This window comes from Dermacentor silvarum, chromosome 1 (genome assembly GCF_013339745.2).
Source record: "Dermacentor silvarum isolate Dsil-2018 chromosome 1, BIME_Dsil_1.4, whole genome shotgun sequence".
Classification (NCBI taxonomy): domain Eukaryota; kingdom Metazoa; phylum Arthropoda; class Arachnida; order Ixodida; family Ixodidae; genus Dermacentor; species Dermacentor silvarum.
The window spans coordinates 63,355,107-63,376,360 of NC_051154.1; the positions used below are offsets into that span (position 1 = coordinate 63,355,107).

The 21,254-nt window shown below is 47.2% G+C and overlaps 1 protein-coding gene across 1 annotated transcript in view; it reads left to right on the forward strand.

The window, feature by feature from the left end:
- The window catches only part of LOC119464444 (E3 ubiquitin-protein ligase lubel-like), a 163,731-nt gene that overhangs the window by 88,005 nt on the left and 54,472 nt on the right, over nucleotides 1–21,254 (forward strand). The window contains 4 exon segments of the mRNA XM_037725423.2: nucleotides 447–606; nucleotides 13,374–13,540; nucleotides 16,158–16,366; nucleotides 20,749–21,110. Of these exon segments, the coding sequence (XP_037581351.2) occupies nucleotides 447–606; nucleotides 13,374–13,540; nucleotides 16,158–16,366; nucleotides 20,749–21,110 (898 nt within the window).

A 21,254-nucleotide genomic window follows, 5' to 3' on the forward strand; every position in this document is an offset into this window, starting at 1 on the left:
CAGGGCACTGTTATCCAACAGGATTTACCTTAAGTGCAGCGTCACGCCAAGGTGTCGCATCCGCATATACTTTGAACACCATCCGAGGAGTCTAAGCGCAACGCAGTACCTTTCTATCGCTATAGATGCTTCGTCCTTCCAGCGAAACTGACACTTTTTTATTCCATTCTATCTTGCAAGTCTCCTTCCTCCCCTTTCTTCTTCTCCATTAAATGCGGAACGCATTGACTCTCATCCGGTCATGTACATTTGCATGATACAAGGGGCAACAGCTTGCGAAGGCGCTTACGGTTCGTGCGGTGAGACTGCCGAAATCGCAGAGATGTGTTCGCCTGATATATGGATCGCGTATATACCGCGCTTTCTTCGTAACGATGAATATGAATCCATTGTCCAATTAAAATTTTTTTCCGGTGAATCATATTGTATTATTATGCTCTGTGCAGAGACACCCAGCATTGCCCAAGAAGGAGTTCTCGTGGACTGACAAGTTTGGCAGCATCAAGCGCTTCATGGCGAGCCGGCCGTTGCCCCCGGTTCCACCGGAGGACGAAGGCATGCCGCCGTCGCCGCGATACCATCGCTCTCACGTTCCGCTCAATTACGGTAAGACACTGGGCCGATGAGGCGTGGCTAAAGAGCATGAAGAAATAGGGCGATGAAGCGACAGTCTGTTTTTTCTGCTCTTCAACGAGTGAACTGCGACAAGTTCTGGTTTCTTGCACATCGAGGCAAGTTGTTGTAACGCAGATTGCGAAATAGCGAAAGGCGGAGAGTGTGGCACCCCTGGAGTTCCGCGGCCGCTGGTTGAGCTCTGGGGCAAAATGGCGACCGCATATTCGTGGAAAGGCACACTCGTAGTTATAAGACAATTATTATTCTCGTTGTAAATGAAGTCATACATTAATGTGGGTGAACACCAACGATTTAGAACACGAACTGAATACCATTAGTAAGTATCGAATATGAAATCCAATATTCAATATTCAGGCACAGACTCACAAGTTTACCGCAGCAATACTTATTTGGGTGTAATTATGTACCACTCCTGCACTGACATATAGTGCAAAAAAAAAGCAACCATCAGTGAAAAAGGATAAATTATTCACATAATATCTCTAATTTCCATTAAACATATTTGCACAAATTGCCTCTCAACAATTTCAAAATCTGGTTTCAAGGAAGCGTTTTAAGAAAGATTGGCTGCTGTATGACTAGCTTTCCAAAAACGCAAATTAAGTAGTTGCCAAAAAACAAAAGCAGAAAAACAATAAAACATCAAAAGCAAACATCAGAATTTGTACAAAAAAAAAAAAAAAAAAAAGGCACGGAAGGACTTTTGTGCCGTAGACAGACGTACAAGGACCGGTTGTAAGGAAAAAAAATCATAGGTTGTAACGTAAAAGGTGTAGCTGCAACATAAATAGGCTGCCAACAACACAAAATGACAGACTAGAAGCAAAAGTCAGAGGTTGTCATGTAGGCTTCCGCCGCGAAACCGAACACAGTTAAAGCTTGCATTACTAATTTTGTTTCTGCATTAGTCTGAAACCTTTTGTCTTTGTTCACTTCTGATAATTTGCGATACTTTGTTTAGCAGACGAAGAACAGGAAGCAGACTTTCAAATTCGGTTGTTGCCAAATATTTGGCTGGTTCGCAATATTCAAAAATGCCGAATAGTTCCTTTTGGAATACGAATACTAATAGTTACTGTGTACTATTCGATTCATATTCGAAACTTCAAATATTCGCCCACCCATAAAAATATACACTGTTTTAGAGACGAGAGAGAAAGAGGCAGACAGATATAAAGAGGCTGGAGAAGTTCACCTGGTCACGCAACTTCCACCTTGCAACTGCTATAGCGTGGACGACTCGTATGAGGCTACATGTGCAGAAAACACGAGAAAAAAGTACACAAGCTTGCTCGCTGTACATTTAATTATATACATAATGTTTGGTTAGGTCAGTGGTCCCGAAGGAAGGTCAAAGGCAAATAGATGAAAGCAACTGTAGCTATAGCGCCTCTCTCGACTATATTGCATTTCCTGTTGTCGGTCTTGCTACGTTTTCAGCCCGAAGAGCTTCTGCGGACGTGCTTCTAGTCACGTATTGTTATTATTGCGATAGCAATTATATGGACACTCAAAAGCAGATTTCTGCCGTCGGCGTCGCCGTCGCCGTCGGCGTCGCCGTCGCCGTCGCCGTCGCCGTCGCCGTCGCCGTGAGGTTCCGTATGACGTCATTTGGAGATGAAATCGTCGCCGCGCGCCGAACGCTGTATGTGCGAGTGAAAGGGCGCGAGGGGCGCGTCTTTCACGGGGAGTGAACGCACGGCGGAGAACAAACGCGCGTTCTGCGCCGTGCTCGCTTAAGGGCTGCAGAAGTAGGCGTCTCTTTTCTCCTTTACAATCACCATATATGTAGAGCAAACGCGCCTTCTTCGGACGCGCGAGAGGCCGTGGGGGAGGGGGAGGGAAGGGAGGCGACGTTTAGCTGCGGCACCAAGTGCCTATTTATATCAGAGGCTCCAGCAACAGTCACCAACGCCGCACGCATTTTGAGCTAACGCGGGCAAAACGCCGATGGCGTCGACAACAGTTCTGCGTGTTGTTGCTACCAAAGCCGCTCACCTTACTTCGTATGACATTGCTGTGTTGCTATCGCATTCATTGCTTCGCCCTTAGGGCGAAACTGTGACATTTTTTTTGTGAACATCAAGCCTTTATCCGCCAAAACTTTAGTGGGTCACGTTAAGCGCACAAGTGCTGTTGATGCTGCGGTGACACCAGTGCATTTGCACACTTTATTCAAAAGTGAGATTTATATAATGCACTACTAGGAAAGTGGTGCTTGGACTAATTGAGAATGGCCCAAGAGGATACTAAACTAACGAGTAATGCAGGCTGTGACAAAGTAGATGGTTCAAGCAGAGAAATTCTCGGTAACTTAAGCAGCAAGCCACGGAAATGAACTCTTGCACTAACGTGGCGGGAGCTTGTTTCGTGTTTATGGAAGGAGGCTTGCGAAAGAAAAGAAAACAAAGCAAAAATAATCAAGAAAGAAATGCACCACACAACATGACGTTGCTAAGTGGAAGCTGCCACTGTTACTATCTGTTCCCTCGGGAAGCAATAAAATCTATCTCACGTCTGCGTCGCAGCTAAGTCCTTGGTCGGCGTTTTGATTACGCCCATTTATTGTGAGTTGGGGACGGCAGGAGCAGCTTTGCTTACATTCAGAGAGTAACTAAGGAGATGAGAGTTCTAGCCGTGAATATTTGCCGAGTCGTACCCGGCAGGTAGCCCATCAACTGACAGTAAAAGAAGCAATTGCGCAGGCCATATAAGCCGGGGGGGGGGGGGGGGGGGGGGGGGGGGGGAAGGAAACAACTGCAAAAAAAAAAAAAAAAAAATGTGACAGAAATGTAGAGTTGTGAAAGCACAGCGAATAGTGGGGAGAAGGGGGCGGGAAGGTAAACGCCGCTGGTGGTTTCAGGTTTGCTTCCCGAATAGTAGGCTAAACCCCGCGAGCACTCATCGAATAAATTCCTTTCTTGTTGCGCTATTTCGAGCAAAAATCTTCGACTTAGTTCTTATCCGGGAGACGTTGCAGAATGAATTTGCATCTTCGTATGGTCAGACAAGGCCAGCAAGAATTTTTGATTATTGCGAAATAATATCAATTATAATTATCCATGGAAACATATAAACAACACTCAGGCGGAACGAGAAGCAGACTAGCAATTGTCTCCTGAAACGAACACCGCACCCTCCCGCTTGAAGATGAGGAAAGAAAGCAGGAAAAGAGACAGGCGGAAGAGACCGTACAGCACAGCACAGCGCACCGCGTAACGCATAAACAGAGTACGAGCACTACAGACTGTAGAGATGGATGTGGAAAAGCCTCTTGTATATAGAGAAGAATTCTTTGACAGCTTCATGGAGCGGGGCCGGGAGGGGGGGAGGGGGGGAAGGCACGTACTTAGTTGAAGCTTGACCTTTTGGGACTAACAAATCAGTGAGCGTTGTTCGTGAATGGTCAAACATGTGGAACTCGCTCAGCAGTACAGAGAGACAAGTGTTGAAAGCGGGGCATTATAAAACCAAGTGCCCAAGCATTTCACTTCTTCAAAGGACCCGAGACTCAGTAAGCGAATAAATTATTTCATAGAGAAATAAAGACGGAATGGTCGCCGACGAATGTTTTTTTAACTATATGATACATAGGAGATGTTGTCGCCTTTAATTGGCGCCGGCTACTCCTTTTTACATGGAGATATGAGAAAAATAAAAAAATAAGAAAATAAAGAAAAATTAGGATAAGAATTTACATCAACGCATTAAAACTAAAAGTCAACTCCAAATCACAATTGCATATAGTCCAGACATATAAGTGCACTAATGACATCATCAACATAGAAAGCTTATAGTTCCCATAATCTCATAGTTCGCACGGTATCAGCCTAAGAGGCCAGCGTAGTCCATGCCTCCAGAGAGGTAATGTCACGTCCCTTGTGGTTCTGTCTTACTGCCGCGAGACCGTGGCAGTCCCACACTAGGTATACTTACCATCGGACGGGCACCGGTGTCACACGTACTGCACGCTACAGGTGATGACGCTTCATCTGGCTGGAAGGTATTACTAGGTTTAGCTAGAGTATTTACGCCCTATATTTTCTGCGCCTATGCGTAGTCGACTGTTTGTAAGATGAATTCAACTTTGTAATCAACCGATCGAGTACAACTGCATGGGAAGATGAACTTTGGGTGGGGAACCAGGGCCCGTACTCACAAAAAAGTTTTGACGCCGAACTATTTTTAAGAGCAAATTCTCGCCTCTCCTAATCCTGAACATATTGTTAGAAAAGGCAGCTGGCCAATTAAAAAAAAAAAGCAGTTACGGACGAAAAGGCTTTGAATTCGACCACAGGTACTCTAGCCACTGCAACAAGGCAGTTCCGTTCAAGTGAATAAATAATGGGAGCCCGGTTATAGGAGCCCGCCGCACGTGCAGCAAGGAAACTTGTGCGCGCGCTTCGCAGAGAACTAGAGCCTTGCGTCGCACGCACTGGAACACTGCGGTCAGTGGAAATGCAGATGCGATGAGAGGCACCACTCTATATTTTACGTTTGCTTCGTGGAGGACTACATCCTGACGTTGCACGCGTTGGAACGCCATGGTCGACAGTGAAAAGGCATATTGCTTTGTGTGTGCAGCCAGATTCCTCGTGTGACGAATAATAAACGTCAAACACTTGTCAGAGGAAGTGCCAGTTAGTTAGCAGTCGCTACACATCGTAATATGGTGCCAACACTTTGTGAATGATATGAACGCATTGTCAATTACTTGCGTAAGCACATTTATGCGAGAAAATATGTGTAGTTCCTCTCGGCTACCGCCACTACATTTCGGTCGCTCTCAAAAGCGATCAGTCTCTTATTTTTTTTTTTTTTTTTGGTTGAAGAGAACAAGCTGAGCCTGTTGGTACAGTCTAAGGAAGTAAATTATACATCTTAGTAATAAAACTATCAACAGTGATCGAACAAAGAATGCCACTGGAGGCACTCGGTTTCTGCCAGGGTCCTTATCTTCGCCATGGCAGCAACTGAATGAATGATAATACGTCTAGCACTCTGTTCGTGTCAGAAGGCTTCAAAGCATTACATAAGAAAGAGCGCACGTGTACGTATACGCGCTTATCCATGCGCACAGTTGGGATCAGAGCATGAGTCTATAAACCTTGCAGTGTACTGACTTTTGGGTTGCAGTAAAACTAGCAGGACGCGCACATAGTGTGCAATCGATAATCTTTCGCTGTTGTCCCGATTAAGTGATTTAACGTATCACACGTGTAATCACTTAATCGCTTAAGACCTTAGCGACACGGCTGGAGATATGAAGACACAAAGGTGCAGAAACATTTGAAATGCGCAACTTTTTAAACACTGTCGCTGTTTTGCCACTATAATGCAGGTATAAGCCAACTTAGCGCGTTTCGAAAGAACCTGTTGCTGGATGGGACTGCAGGCGTCGTATTTTGTTCACACGTTTAAAAATAACAGACGTCTTAGCTTTAGCAGAGCAGAGGAAAAAGAGAGGTGGGGGCTGCCGCTGTACCGAAGAGAAAAAATGGCTTAGCTGTGCTTTTGTCTTCTTTCCATTCATTCTACCCAAGTATACTACTGCGGAGCACTTCCACGCAGTCGCACACCAGGCCTCTTGCACGGCTGTCGTAGTTCATTTTCATTAAGGCCACCATCTTTCTTCCGAATTCAATCAGCAAAGCTAGGCATCGCATTCGGTCTGACAATGAACACGTGCAATTTAACTACGGATGCTGACAAGAAGAGTGTTTTCAAACACCGGTATTTCGTCCGCCACAACTCTTGGTTTTCTGTCCTACGAGTTTTGACTCTTGAAAATATGGGCGCTCTTCAAAGAAAAAAAGAACAAAAAAGAACGAAAAAAAGGAAGAAAAACAAACAAAACAAAAACAAACGCTGTTTCGCTCTACTAAAGCGAATTAATGAATTTGAGTAATGTATGAAGTCAGGAGTTGGACGGAAACCCGTCTGGTCGGGAATATGCACGACAACAATTGAAACGGACGCCGACCACGAAAGTTTAAAAATATATAATAAGACGTTTCGGCTCCCGCACGGGAGCCTTGTTCACAACGAAACGCCTTATTATATATTTTTTAAACTTTCGTGGTCGGTGTCCGTTTCAGTTGATGTCTTGAGTAATATGTAGGACAGCTCCTTCAAAAGGCTTTGACGAACACCCCTTTTCTTTGTAACAAGTGCCAATGAACGCGTAATCTTCCCGCGTATTCATTTTTCGTATCGGCAACTTTTCACCACTGGTGGTCAGTACAGCCGTCGCCAAACGCGGAATAGAAGAGGGGGGGGGGGATATGGGGAAAGGCGAAGAGCATGCCGACAACAGTGCGGAATTGCGGGCCCGTATCAAGGTCTCTGCGAAGAGGGAAGCCGGCCAGTGTAGCACGAGGGCTTGTCAAAGCCGGCCTAGCGGGCGCTCGGAGGAGCGTGCCTAAGCTCAAGGGGAAGAGGATCAGCACGTCAAAATAACTCGGCCTCTCTCATCAGCCGTGGGCCCATAGGCGCGCCACTTAGCGCACGTCCGAGGTGGCACACGCGTGGGCGCCTTCATCAGAGCGAATGCAATTGGTACGCGTCGACGGAGCAGCTCAGGAGACCGCGGTTGTAGACTCCGCGCGCCCACGCACCAAGTCTTCATCCGCGTCCTTCCGCGAGGGAGCGGGAGAGCTAGGGCGTACGTTCAGGCACCGCGCTGCAATCGTTAGGCGCTTTGCAACGTGCCTTTCATTGAATCCGTGCCAAGAAGTTCGACGGAAATACTGCGCAGCCGGCTGTGGCCACACGTTGCTCCGGGGCCGAGGGCAGGGAGCGGTGGGCGGCGCTTCGCGCTTGACGCTGGGGAAGCGATGGCAGCTGCGACCTGCTCACCCGGAAAAAGCGAGCGGTCCGTGGCCGCCCCAATTAGAGATACGTCGTAAACTGCCACTCCGCCGAGTACCTTGTTTTATAAGTCAAGACACCTCGTCTTACCCGTTTGTTAGCGTTTATTCTTTACCCGCCGTGAATGGCTCAGTTAGCTATGGCGTTGCGCTGCTGAGCACGAGGTCGCGGGATCGAATCCCGGCCGCGGCGGCCGCATTTCGATGGATGCGCAATGCAATAACGCCCGTGTGCTTGCGTTATAGCGCACGTTAAAGAACCCAAGGTGGTCAAAATTAATCCGGAGCTCTCCACTACGGCGTGCCTCATAATGAGAACAGGTTTTGGCACGTAAAACCCCAGAAAGAAGAAGAAGCATTTATTCTTTCCGCGCACTTCAGTAGTATACTGACCCCCAGCATACGCTTTGGCGCGGCGTTACACCGCTGTCTCGACGCAAGCTGTTGTTTGAGCGCGCTTAGCGAACGCTTATGCCGAGGTATTATTGTCGCTTCATCGCGTGCAATATTGTCACTTTATGTGAACACACTTGTTCGTACTGTAACAGAAGTAGCAGCTAATGCTTAACAAACAGGATACACGACAATAGCGATTGCAACAGGGTCAATAGTAACGTCAGCAGCTATACTAACATAATAATCAACTACAAAGTTTGCAAGAGCAACGAAAGCGGAAACGTTCAGCACAAATTGGCAGCTTTTAAAAGATTCTCCAATATGACAATCGATCGCATTGTCATAATACACATAGGCGTATTATATATAATAATTTTTTAAGTCACAAGTTGCTCCGGGTCACTATAAGCACCTTTAACTTTTTCTAGGACCGTGTACCTAGATTTAGCTGCACGTTAAAGATCCCCCCATAATTTTCTACCTTTTCACAGCGTAAGCTGCTATGGGCTCATTCCGATAGCCGTTTCGGTTCGCGATGGTGTCCGCCGCCGCTGCCGCCGCCGCCGTTGGGGACCGTAACCGCTATCGCCGGAAAAGCGAGAAAAGTACCCGGTTCCCGCCGGGATCGAACCCGCGCCCGGTACGTGGGAGCTAGATACTCTACCACTGAGCCACGCAAGCGCTTGCTATCGTTTTGGCACGTAAAACCCCAGAAAGAAAAAGCTATCGTGCAGCGGAAAAATACGCTATAAATGCTCCCCAGGCACCCGCACAGGCGCAGACGACCCGAGCCTTCACCAGTATGGTTGCGCCATCCAGTTAAGGTGCCTGCGAACGCAGCGTGCGCATGCGCAGACAACGAGTTGCGATTCAGACGAGGCGCGCATTCAACGCGATTCCGATGTGAGGTGCGCGCCACGTACGTATTCTGGATACCTCTTCGGTACACGTTATGGCGTCTCCTCGCAAGGTACGAACCACTGCTGCAGAAGCGAATCGTAGAGCTACGTGCGCGGCTACAACCAGGCATCATCGGGCTTAGCAGACTGCTGTGCAGAGATCATTACAAGCCGCAGCTCACCGTCGACGCTGGGCGGACAGTTCAGATCGTTCTCGTCAAAACGAGGCGAAGAGACTGTCGCGAAGACCCTGGTGTGCATGGTGCTGAAATTGCAGCTACTCTTGAGCCGCTCCGCCAGCTTACGCTGTGACTGTGCTGCGCGTGCCGCGCAGGCCTGTGACTTTTTTCTATAGGATGTAGGCTGCATTGTGTGACACGAACACACAAGCAACCGCTGTGAACGCATCAGCCTGAAAGCTCCGGTCGCAGCGCGCCCTTCAGATAATTGTTTAGCCTCCTTCGCATCTGAAACGAAATAGATAATCAATTTCGCTTTCGTAGTGATGTGCAGTCGGGATTCGTCAGTACACTTGCCGAAAGAGCCCGGACGGCGTACTTTGGGCTGGAGGGGTGGCATCAACGGATAACGCATGGTTTGGGATATAGCTTGCAGGTGTATGCGCCGCCAGCGCCGGCACTGATGGGACTGTCATCTTTATCGCCTTGCCGGTCACAGTGGCTGTATTCGCGTGCGATTGCCGGCGAAGGTGCGGCAGGGCCGAGGAGCAAAAGCGGAGGTGGTGGAGGTAACACGTCTCGGCGTGCGCTGCCCTGAAAGTTTCGTTTCTTACGCCTTGTATGAGCTTCTATAGAACGCGTTCTATAGCTCGCTGACCACCGCAATGACGGCCGATACCACTCGCGACCTAGGGCTATATAACGTAAAATTATTCCAAACTGTTTTGATTCCAATTTGTGCAATCAGCCTCCACGATTGGTCAAAACATTTTCGGGCCACTCCCAACTTCGCCTGTCTGTCATGCGACGTCACGAAAACCGCGATAACTACCCATCTGATATACGTGTACACACTGATTATGCATGATTAAACCACACAAAAAGGAAAATATTCATTCCTGATTCGACGCCTTCTCAACATTAGCCAGAAAACATTGGTCCAATGTTTTCTGGCTACGCACACTTCGCCTGTCTGTCACGCGACCTCACAAAACCGGGAAAACTCACCATGTAAAAGTGACATGTACGCGAAAAAAACGCATTAATATGCCGAACAGAACTGAAAGTTTTTCTGTATAGCCACAGACTACCCCGTTCCGAAAGGAATAGAACATGGCTGCCCACCGATCGCTCAGGCCCTCGCTACTGGCACCTGCCGGTGAGCATGTATTTATTTGCGCATGATAAACCTTTTTGCGTGGCAGTAAAACGTTATCGAGCCTTTTCGGCATGCATTCGACAGCGCTCTGCCAACTCTTCCTTGATGAGGATCCGTTTTAGCGGCATTCTTATCCTTCCATTGCACGCCGCCGCGATTTTCGATCAGCCACCGCAAGCTAAGTAAGGCGAAGCGGACCAATCGGAGAAGCCGGCACCACCCTCTTCATGCGGTTATCTATTTTCGCTGTGCTGGCTCGGTCCCATCGGAACCCTCTCCAATAGAGCGTGCTCCTCGCCTCTTGTCAGCCAATTAGATAAGAAATACCGCTGAGTGTAGACAATGTTATTGGTTTTGACAGTGAACAAAGGTGACCTCCTATAAACGAGGAGAGTGTTTGATTGGGTTGTTCCGACAACGCTGCGGGTCACCGCCCGATGCTTGCGTCGGTGGTCACGTAAATTTGACGTCAGGAGTTTGGAATCAAAACAGTTTGGAATCATTTTACGTCATAGCGCCCCTGGCAGCTGCAGCTCATCATAGTGCGCTTATTTTTGACAACACGATTAACGTGGGCCTAAATGAATCGGGTTTGTCGGTGTCGTAGGTGCGAATAGCAAACGAAACACAGTACTTGCAAGCCAGCTGAGCCGCCTCGCTGAGAAGGCCGCCGGCGCTTGATGTCCGTCTGCGAGACGAAATGCCGTCGGAGCATTGCTCCCGATCACGCCAGTGATTTAGTAATGGACGCTGCTTTACGAAACACGCGCAAATTTGAGATATTTTTCTATTCAGAACAATTTAATGTGAAAAACAAGCTGTAGCCGATTTCTACGTCGCCGTGAGCGGCAATAGAAGCAATCACCTCGGTGACGGTTCAGGCGAGGTACCGGCCCTACGGCGACGCCATTTGTGTAGGCCCACGCAATCTGAGCTGTTGGCCGCGACCGTCCGATCGCTCCAACTCTGTACTAACACTGTACATTTTATTTCGCGCTAGAAATTTAACTGACACGTTTAGGCGCGTTTATGACATCCACACTGCAATTAACACAGCTGTGACCGTGCTGCCTGCGTATGTGAACGTGTAATAGGATATCTACACTGCAGGTGGCTGAATTCTTTAGATAAAAATAAAATTGAATGTGACGTGTGTGTGGGGCATCTGCTCGCTCGACCTACATTCAAGGCTAATCCTAATCTAGCTTTCCCACAGTGCGGCAAGAAATTGTAATGACACGCTAATAACGATCCTAAGATCATATATAGGTTGTCTAATGCACGCCACTCAAAATAAAAGAGAAGCTTAATTATTACGAAATGTTTTGCACGTAATGGCTGATCTGGTATCAGAATCCAATTTTCGCTTTTTACCGCGGCAACCCATTGCTTGCGACGGTTTTCATCAACAGGAAACCTATGAAAACTTTAGCCTCTTGCGTATTTCGACGCAACTCAGTTCGTCGACATACTGCGTTTCCTTCGTTGTAAAATCATAGAATAAAGACCCCACAGATGGTACCGCACAACCACCCGCGAAACCCAGTTGCTGCTGTGGTAGGCGCGAGTCCGCGCGACACGGGCGGCGGCTCGGCGGCGGAGTGCCTACCATGCGAAAATAAATTCCGACGACAGCTCCACCGCATTTTCGTGATGTAGCGCCGTGGTGTAGGTCCGTATATATAGTCACCGCCAGGCTGCTGCATTTTGATGGGGGCGAGACGCAAAAACGCCCGTGTACCAGGCATTGGGTGCACGTCAAAGAATCCCCGGTGGCCAGATGTAATACGGAGTCTCCCACTACGGCGTGCCTCAATCATTTCGGGGTTTTGGCACGTAAAACCCCAGAATATAATTAATCTAGAAGTAGCTGTCGGCTGTGCCTTATTCTCCAAGACTCGCGAGCAGCCGGCTCCACAATCTCAAATTACCGTGTATGGTGGTTCACCTAGCTAGTAGCTGACATTATCTGCATGCACAGTAACATTTCATTTAACATGATGCTTTTAAAAAGCCTGAACAACGTATTTCTTTATTCCCGCCTGGCAGACTCACCGAGTCTGGTATATGTTACTCATTCCCTCGGGCATGTCGCGTAAATGTGGCAGTCGAGTGGTCGAAATTCATGTGCGGAAATCTTGGACATTGCCCCTTTGGCTGTCTGTCGAACTTCACCGCCGTGCACGAGCGCAACTCTATGGGCAACAATAAAAGATGATATTTCAGAAGGCCGTCCTCGAGAGGGTACGCTCTTTTATTACCATGCATATTTATGGCACTTAGTCTTGACGTCCTTGCTGCGTTTAGCAACGTTTTCGTCAGGATTAAAACACTGCTATAAAGCAGCAGGAAATTAGAAATAAGTGCCGCAAGTACGCATGTTATTAGAAGGACGTAGCCTTTCGACGTTGCTAACTGAAAGTTGTTGACAATAGGGCGGCTCTTCGAGATATAATTTTAAAAATCGCTGCCCATTGAGTTACGCTGCAGCATTGCGGTCAAGTTCAACAAAAGGCCGCAGGGGCAATGCCCAAAATTCCTGGGTATGCCTTTCCACAATTGTAATGCGATAGCCGTTATGCGCTCTTCCATGGCTCGAAATTATGTGCAGCATTATGAACGTAACTGATATCCCCATGCTACAAAAAAAAAAAGAAAAAAAAAAGAACAACAAAAGGCAGGATGCATTGATATACTGTACCTACTTCACAGATTCAATGAAGTGTACAAGTTAGAACCACTAGAGCCAAAATGGCAGTCGGACATTAGTCATTCTAACATGGTGTACTGATGTAGCGGTGGTGATGCAGTTATTGGACAGTTTTAGCAGAGCGTTCACGGTCCGCTCCACTCAGACCGGATTATCCTAACGATTTGAGCGCAGCTGCTCAGCGGAACGCTGCGGTTCGCTTCGTGTGTGGCGCGCGCTGCCCAAGCTCGAGTCCAAGCGGCTCTTTACATAGTGATTCCCACCGGGAGCTGTCAGGTGACGGTCAAACCATTTGCGCGCTGATAAGACAGAGAAACAAGGCGCTGGGTTGCTGCTGCTGCCACGGTATTGGGAAAAATGAGCTCGGACACGAATTTAGATGGCAAGGATTGTTTACCGGGCTAAAGTATTTATTATCAAGTTATCATATAGAGGACGTAGTGCATGACAAAGTCGAATGGATAGCCGACGGCCCTGTCCTTGTCTCTGAGATCGCCGTCATCAGTGGTTCGCGGCTTGTTGCAGTGAACGTGGACCCACACCCGCCCGCCGTGCCTCAGCGGCCGCCCCCGCGCATCGGCTTCCCGCCGCCGCCGCCTCAACAAAAACAGCAGCAACAGCCGCAACAACACAGCCGAGACCGCCGGGAGATGGCGCACATGGGCGTTGCTGGCGCCAGGAACGATCGAATGGTGAGTGGCGCGTGATTGACCGCGATTCCCGCAGACACTGGCCTTGCCTGTACAAGAAGAAGCGAAAGGCTCTCAGGAAAAAGTGCGAACGCGCCTAGCGCTCCTGCTTGATCTGATTTGTCCAGTCCTCTTTTTTTTTTTCGTGAGTGCAGCTATATCGCCACAGTTGCCTCCGAGAGCGAGCCGCAAAGCCAAATCTGAGGCGTCGTCGTTTGCCTGTCTCTATGCTGCAAAGTGATACTGAGATTCGAGAAATCTGTGCATGCGAATGCTTTAGTATGAGCGAATTATCCCTTATCAGAAGGATAACCTGCACTGGTAGGAGACCTGCACTCCTCCAGGAGTACTCCTGAGGAGTGCAGGTCTACGATATTTGCTCCTGCAGCTCGTCGTCCGATACGTGAGAGGCGTTAATGTCTATGCCTCGGTATCTTTCGGGAAGGGCGACAATAAGCCACATTACTAATGCGAAAAAATCTACGTCGCACGGTCCTTGCATAGCGTTATTGTTTAGTCTACGGAACTCTGCCTCCACGACACGCTCTAGAATTCGCAGAGGTATACAACTGAGTACGTACAGGGTTATGAAGGGCGTTAGGATAATTATCCTGTGGCGTCTGTATCAGTCGTTTTCTTTGCTCGGGATCAGAACTTAATACCACCACACTTTAATACGATTGCCCGTGCAGTAAAGTTACCGACCCATGATTACGCCCATACATGTCAAAGGTTTTTTTCAGGTGTACAAATTGCAACCACTAGAACCAAGATGTCCTTCAGACATTAAACATTCGATGTAGTTTATTCCTAAAATTCTTTATGCCTCATCAGGCAACCATGCTTGCATGGTTCAAGGTATTTCTATTTCTAGGCCGCCATTCGTCGCCCGAGCTCTGCAGTCACCGGCAAGCTAGAGTGATATAGTTCTTAGACGTTGCGGCTCGCTCCGTCTCCGGCGCGCGCTATTCAAGCTTGTTGGCCTTTCCTTATTATTTGTACAGTCAAATTAAAGGAACAGTTGATTTCCCGTATTCTTTCCCTGGCTTCATTGTCTGCTGGCTTCAAGTTGTTTAAACTAATGAAAAAAGTCGAGCTTCTCGGTTTTTCTTATTGCTCTTGGGAGAATACTAGTTTAGTACCGGTGCGTGTTGCAGGCCTTGAGGGAAGAACCTTCATAGCCGAGATATACTACTGTATCAGGTAAGAACATGGGTTTAAAGTATAGGGAATTGTATATGTATGCTCGCGTTTGCTGTTATTTGATATTTTCCATAATTATTTACTCACTTAAATTTTTTTTTCACTTGCAAAGTACGTATGAATTTTTATAGCTTCCTGTTATTTATGCATATCCGCCGCGGTGGGGTAGTGGCTTTGGCTTTGCGCTCGTACGTCCGAGGGCGCGGGATCGAATCCCGCCCGGCCGTGGTGGCCGCATTTCAAATACGGGCTTCTTTCATGCTCGGAAAAACACTTGTATGTAGCACGTATTTAGCAACGGAAAGCTGTATCGGGAGTTTTTCATGTTGCTCTACAACTTTCTCATTGACACTTTGATAATCAGGACAGTACTTCTCGAGTTAGATAATTAATTACAATTAATTAAATCTCAGTAACGAAAAAATTACTGGCGGCTACTTCACTGTACTGGAAACAATACGCACTAGGTTGGCTTCGCGTAACGCCGTTCCTCTTTTTTTAAATCGTGCTGCGTGATAGCTGGGACACCCTGTATATATATGAATGCGATATAGACGCACACAATAATGACAAGCCGGAGATGCTAGTCTGCCTGATTGCCTTGCATGCTACTCCAGGTGTTGGGTGAGAAATATAATACGCACAGTGATCGCACGAACATACAGATGGCACCGTCTCCATAGAAACGCCCATACACAAAAACGTTATTCAAAACGTTTTGTTCAGGCCTGTAGATTTTAGAAAAACCAACAGCGCTTTCATAGCGCGGAACGCGCGGGCGTTGCTTGCAGCTTGTCCTGCTGTCCAATGTCCTTGTCTCATGTCCTGTAAGCTCGAGTCGCACGGCAAGTGTAGCACGCGGCCTTCAGAAATTGTCTCTCCGGCCAAGTAACTGCTGCAGTCACATAGAACTTGTAAGGTAAGCCCCCAGAAGCGTTATACACGGAGTACGTTGGCGAATCTGTCCGTTGAATTTGACACTTATAATGTAGTTCGTGTAGGCCACGAACGGTGCCAAGGCATGCTTTTTTTTACTTACTGAGGCCTCGCGGTATGCGAAACTCACAAGTCTTGCCGATTTTTTAGAACGGTCGGTACCTGATGGCTTGCGCCACACCAGACAAACCGCTGCCAGCGCCAAGAGACTGTGGATACCAGAGTCGCCGCGTCTTTTCTCGAGAGTGATATCTCGATCGATACTGTCAAAATGTCGTGTACTTGAACATTTCTTTGTACCCAGTGGGCGGGTAATCACTGTAACACAAGGGGCATGCAGTCGCGTTCGAACGATAGACGGATACGGAGGGAGAGGAGACGGATACGCTTTGCAGCTGTTAAACTTTTGGTGAAGCAGTCCTACATATGTGCATCAACATGGAAGTGACGCACGCAACTCAATTCGTGTGACTGTTCTCAGACGACGCTCGACGACTGGGACGACGTCGGCTCGGCCTCGGGCAGCAGTCACGGCAGCGACGACAGCTGGGGTCCCGAGGCTTACCGGCATCCCGGAGCCGAACAGCGGGACGGGCCGGCCTTCCGGAAAGTTGGCCCTCCCGGCGCACACCAAACGTTTGGGACGCTCCGCAAGCACAGCTCGCCGCACGCCTTCGCTTCAAACAAGGGGTGAGCATCCCGGACTCCGTAGCTGTCGTTTACACGTGCGAATGCGACGGCATATAACGTTCACCTCCTGTGAAAATAGGAGTCGTGGTCGCATATACGGAAAGTGACTGAGCGCGTCTTACAAGCTTCAGGTAGCGGTATTTATAGCCACTTGGATTCATAAGCAAATAGTTTATAAGCTTTCCAAAGCTCTGTCTGTGAAGTGTCTGTGAACACTAGAAGACAGTTTTCTACAGTCCAAACGTCAGATTACGAGGAATGTGATGTACATTATCCATTTTCCATTTATTTATTTATTTATTTATTTATTTATTTATTTATTTATTTATTTATTTATTTATTTATTTATTTATTTATTTATTTATTTATTTATTTATTTATTTTAAATTGGATTTGAGTGCTTCGTGTTTGGCTTCGAACTGAAATATTTCACTTCACCAATCATCACCTTTCATTCATTATATAGCAATTTATAGTTGTGAAGAAGCTGGCGACATATGATGCTTGTTACCAATATTCCAAATAAATAAATAAATAAATAAATAAATAAATAAATAAATAAATAAATATAAATAAATAAATCACGGCCAAATTAGTTATCCGAAACCAGCACAGAAAAGAAGGAACTAGAGGGCGCAGACTGCACACGCGGAAAATGTGACAACTACCAACTCTGCCAAGTTAGAGTTATTGCTGCTGTGCACGATGCAGAATAGTAGACTCGTGTAATAATTGCCCTGACGCAAAAAGGTCTGGAATTCGGAGATAATAAGCTTACTGGGGCGGGAGGTAATGAGATTTTTATCTTTCCTATGCGACGATGTACGAATCAACAGCAATTTCGGACCGCGTCGAGCGAGCTTGTGTTCGCCTGCGCTTGTTTCATAAAGTCCCCCATTTTATCTTACTGCTTTGTTGTGATATACTGTGCCCTTCGTATCCGCTTGCATTTGATGCAGGCAAGTGTTTTGACACTTCGAATAATAATAATAATAATAATAATAATAATAATAATAATAATAATAATAATAATAATAATAATAATAATAATAATAATAATAATAATAATAATAATAATAATAATAATAGCGACGATACTCGGGAACTATTGTCCTTTTTTTTTCACTTAAGGCGGCGCAATAGAGGTCGGGGTAACATAACCCAGACTTTGACACATATTCCAACGCTTCTGCCCAGACAGCCCTTCTTTAACTCCTCAATTTCGCTGACCACTGCGTCATGATCTGGTAAAATAAGAAACTGCACTACTACACGAGCTTGAATTTTGACATCGCCGCACTCTGTGAGCCGGCGGCAAATCCACGTAGCTGATCCCTATAGGTACGGGAATCTGCGGCAGAACTCGAGCGCACGTCCTCTTCTGTGGGCTCGAAATCTTACGCGAAATAGTAACGATAAACCACTTTATCTTCAGTGGTTAGCACGCTTTGGAGCACACGGAAAGAGCAAGAGTCGCAAGAACGAGACTTCAAATCGCCAAAAGTTACCGCGCGGATCGTCGCCTTGAGAACAAAGCTGGAACAACTTGTACTTAAAGCGTTCGGAAACCGCTCTTTCGTGTTGGAGCAAACTAGTCACTACGAATGTGTGGAACCGAAAAGGTAGACAATTGCAGTATTAGAATAGCCCTTCTCGTTGTACAAAACTGCCGCTGAGCGCATAAGCAGGCATTTTTTTGGTAACAGTTAACACACACACACACACACACACACACACACACACACACACACACACACACACACACACACACACACACCACACACACACACACACACACACACACACACACACACACACACACACACCACACACACACACACACACACACACACACACACACACACACACACACACACACACACACACACCACACACACTCTCTCTCTCTCTCTCTCTCTCTCTTTGTGTAACACTCTGTGGTCGGTGGACAGAAGTTGTATGACAATCGCCAATAAACCAAACACTGGGGAGCCCTCCAATTTGACAATAGGAATGAGCCGAATGAGTTTAGCTTCACGGTGCTCTTTCGACCAGGGATCGGTTTGCCCGGAGGTCGGGTAGACATTAAAGGCTCTTCCTCGACTGCTATCAGCTCCTTCTGAACCCATCTTTTGAGTTCCTCTCCCGTGAGTCGGAGAAGCGCTCATCCAGAGAAACATAAACTGGCGCAGCAAGCTTACTAGAATAAGAACTTCAAAGATTGCATTAGTGGCGTTGTAGGAACTTTTGTGGGCAATTTACTGCCCTTGCAAGTGCGAAAACATTGTCGTAAACAGCTTGTACCCTCCAGGGTCAAGCTGTTACGTCAGAAACCTATTAGACTCCAGTTGCAGTTGCTCTTTCATTCGCTTTATTGAATTAATCTGAACTCGTCGTAAGCATGAAAGTTCCAGAACAAAGTTACCCGCTGTTGCTTCTAAACCTCTGAAATTAACGCCTGTAATCTCAAGCGCAAACCGACAAGCGAGCAGTATAGATCATGCGGTGACGCTTTCAAATTGTTGACACTTATGTTCAGCCGAGAAAAAAAAAAAAAAAGCTGAAAATGCCGACAAAAGCCTGCGCGTCCTTCTCGTATAGTCACTCTCCCCGCCAGAAGAGCCGACGTCACCGGTGTGTAACGAAGGCAGAGAAAAAAAAAAAAAAAAAAAGAGAGAGAGAGAGAGAGCGGGGATGTACACGTCACGTGAATCTTGGACTCCGGTATGGAAGGCGAATGTCGCTTGCGGGCTCTGGTCGAGAGAATGGGAGGGAGTCTCTGTGGTCTGATTGGTAGCTTGCCTGTTGGTACCATTGCCTCGCAACATTTCTTTTGTTTTTATCTTCGCCATTGATTCGCCTATTGATATGAAAATCAAAGAAGTATATTTATTCCCTCTGTAATGATGACGGCTGCTCCTTTCCAGGTAATAGTACAATAATCAGAAATACATTGAAAGGTAAGGAGGAACGTCACAGAACGAAGTTAACTGCACAGGTGGACATTTTTTGTGACCGACAATTTCATTTTGGGGAAAATTTCTTCTGACAAACAATGTAAATTTGGTGAAAATTTCTTCTGACAAACAATTTAAGAGTGCAAATAAAGTCCGCATATAGTCCTAGACACGCAGGAACCTACAGAGACAAAAGGCAAGGACAAGTTGCACAAATTGCTAAAAAAAAAAAATCCTTGCGTTAGATCGCTCCCTGAATTGTGCTTTGCAACTTCCAATGTATAACCAAAATGGTGACGAGGCCTGGTGAGGGTGATGATGAGGCCTGGTTAATCGAGACCCGATGAAGTCCGGCGAATCGAACGCGTGCTGCCCATTTCCAGCTCTTAACGATTGCTCGCATTCGCTCCCTGGCTGAAGCGTACAGGAGTCATTTTCCTCTTTCGGCTACTGCACATCGTTCTGCGTAGCCATCGGGAACCCTACCGGTTTAATGCTCACACTTCCGTCAGATTTTTTTTTTGTTTTTATCATAATCTGAAAGCTGCGGTTATGTACATACTTCAAAGGCAGCCTGCTAAAACGACATGAAAGCAAACCCCCTGCACTATGTATGATCTCTTCGAATATTTCCTTGACGCAGTACTTTCTTCGCAATTCTTCTTTTATACGCAGAATTCGACAACCGTCGAATGCCCTTACTTTAAGCCTTGCAAACATTTTTACTAAAATTAAGCTGCAAAACACAGTACCACTGTATGACTGTTGTGCAAGTTAGGTTTGCAGGATCTACTTCTTCGCCCGCATTGCAGTTCGTTTCATATGTAAATATTTACAAGAGAAGGCATTCTGGCGCCTGATTAGAGCTCGCGGTCGCTAGAAGTTCTCGTTGCCAATCTCCACAACCAGAGAGTCTGAGAACAGGCAGTGTCCGATTGATTACACCCCGATGCTGGGATAAACATGCAGCAAGTTTGTTAATATGCTAATAGATGAGCAAGGAGCTGTAAGCATAGCAAGTTATCTAAGCGTGTCAAGCTGCTATAACAGAAATTTGCCGATGACGACTATTCAAGCATATCGTATGCAGCCAGTGCAAATACCAAAGGACATGTTTTGATTTCCCGAAGTATCTATTCAAATTTAAATGAGGACGTAGTCACTGTGCCAGAAGGCTTGATCTCTGAAAAAAAAAAAAAAACAAGACAGGGTAAAGTAAGGTGAATGATTCTTCGGTGGCTACAATAATGGTGGCGTATATGTAAAGAAACACACGCGGAAAAAGGTCACTTGTTTCTATATGGCAATAAATTTCATTAAGGTTTAGAAGGTTCATGATTCCACGCGGCGCTTTCACGCCCCTCCGAGTTGAGTTCAAAGCGCTCGCCATGGTCAGTAATCGCTTCTGCTTGCCATCTTGCGCAGCGGCGACTCGTCCACGTTAAACCGCCAGAGCAGCAGCATGACGGACCTCCACGGGGGGCACCCCGGTTCGGTAGCAGCGATGCTGCCCCCCGGGCCGGGCTACCCAACGCCGGGGCCCGCGTTCCGTGCACCGTTCGGCTACCCTCCGATGGCCTATCCTATGGCGTCGGCCACTCCACTTGGCTTCTACCGGCCGCCCGGCGCCTTCCTGGGTGGCTCCACGGGGTCTTGGAGTAACGTCAACTCTGCCGCCGAGGACGGCAAGGAGACGGACGACGACAAGTCTCAGCGCCATTCCACACTCGACTGCCGCCGCATCAAGCGCAGCCAGAGCTGCATGCACGACCCCATGATGCACCCCGGTGAATTTCATGACCTTCTTATTTATCGCCGAGATTGCTTTGGGGATGCGAGGCACCGGAGCCTAAGCAGTGCACGTGCAGTGCGGAGCTTCAACGTGCACACTAGAATACGGCGTTTTAGGATTGCGTTCCTATCGTAAGAAG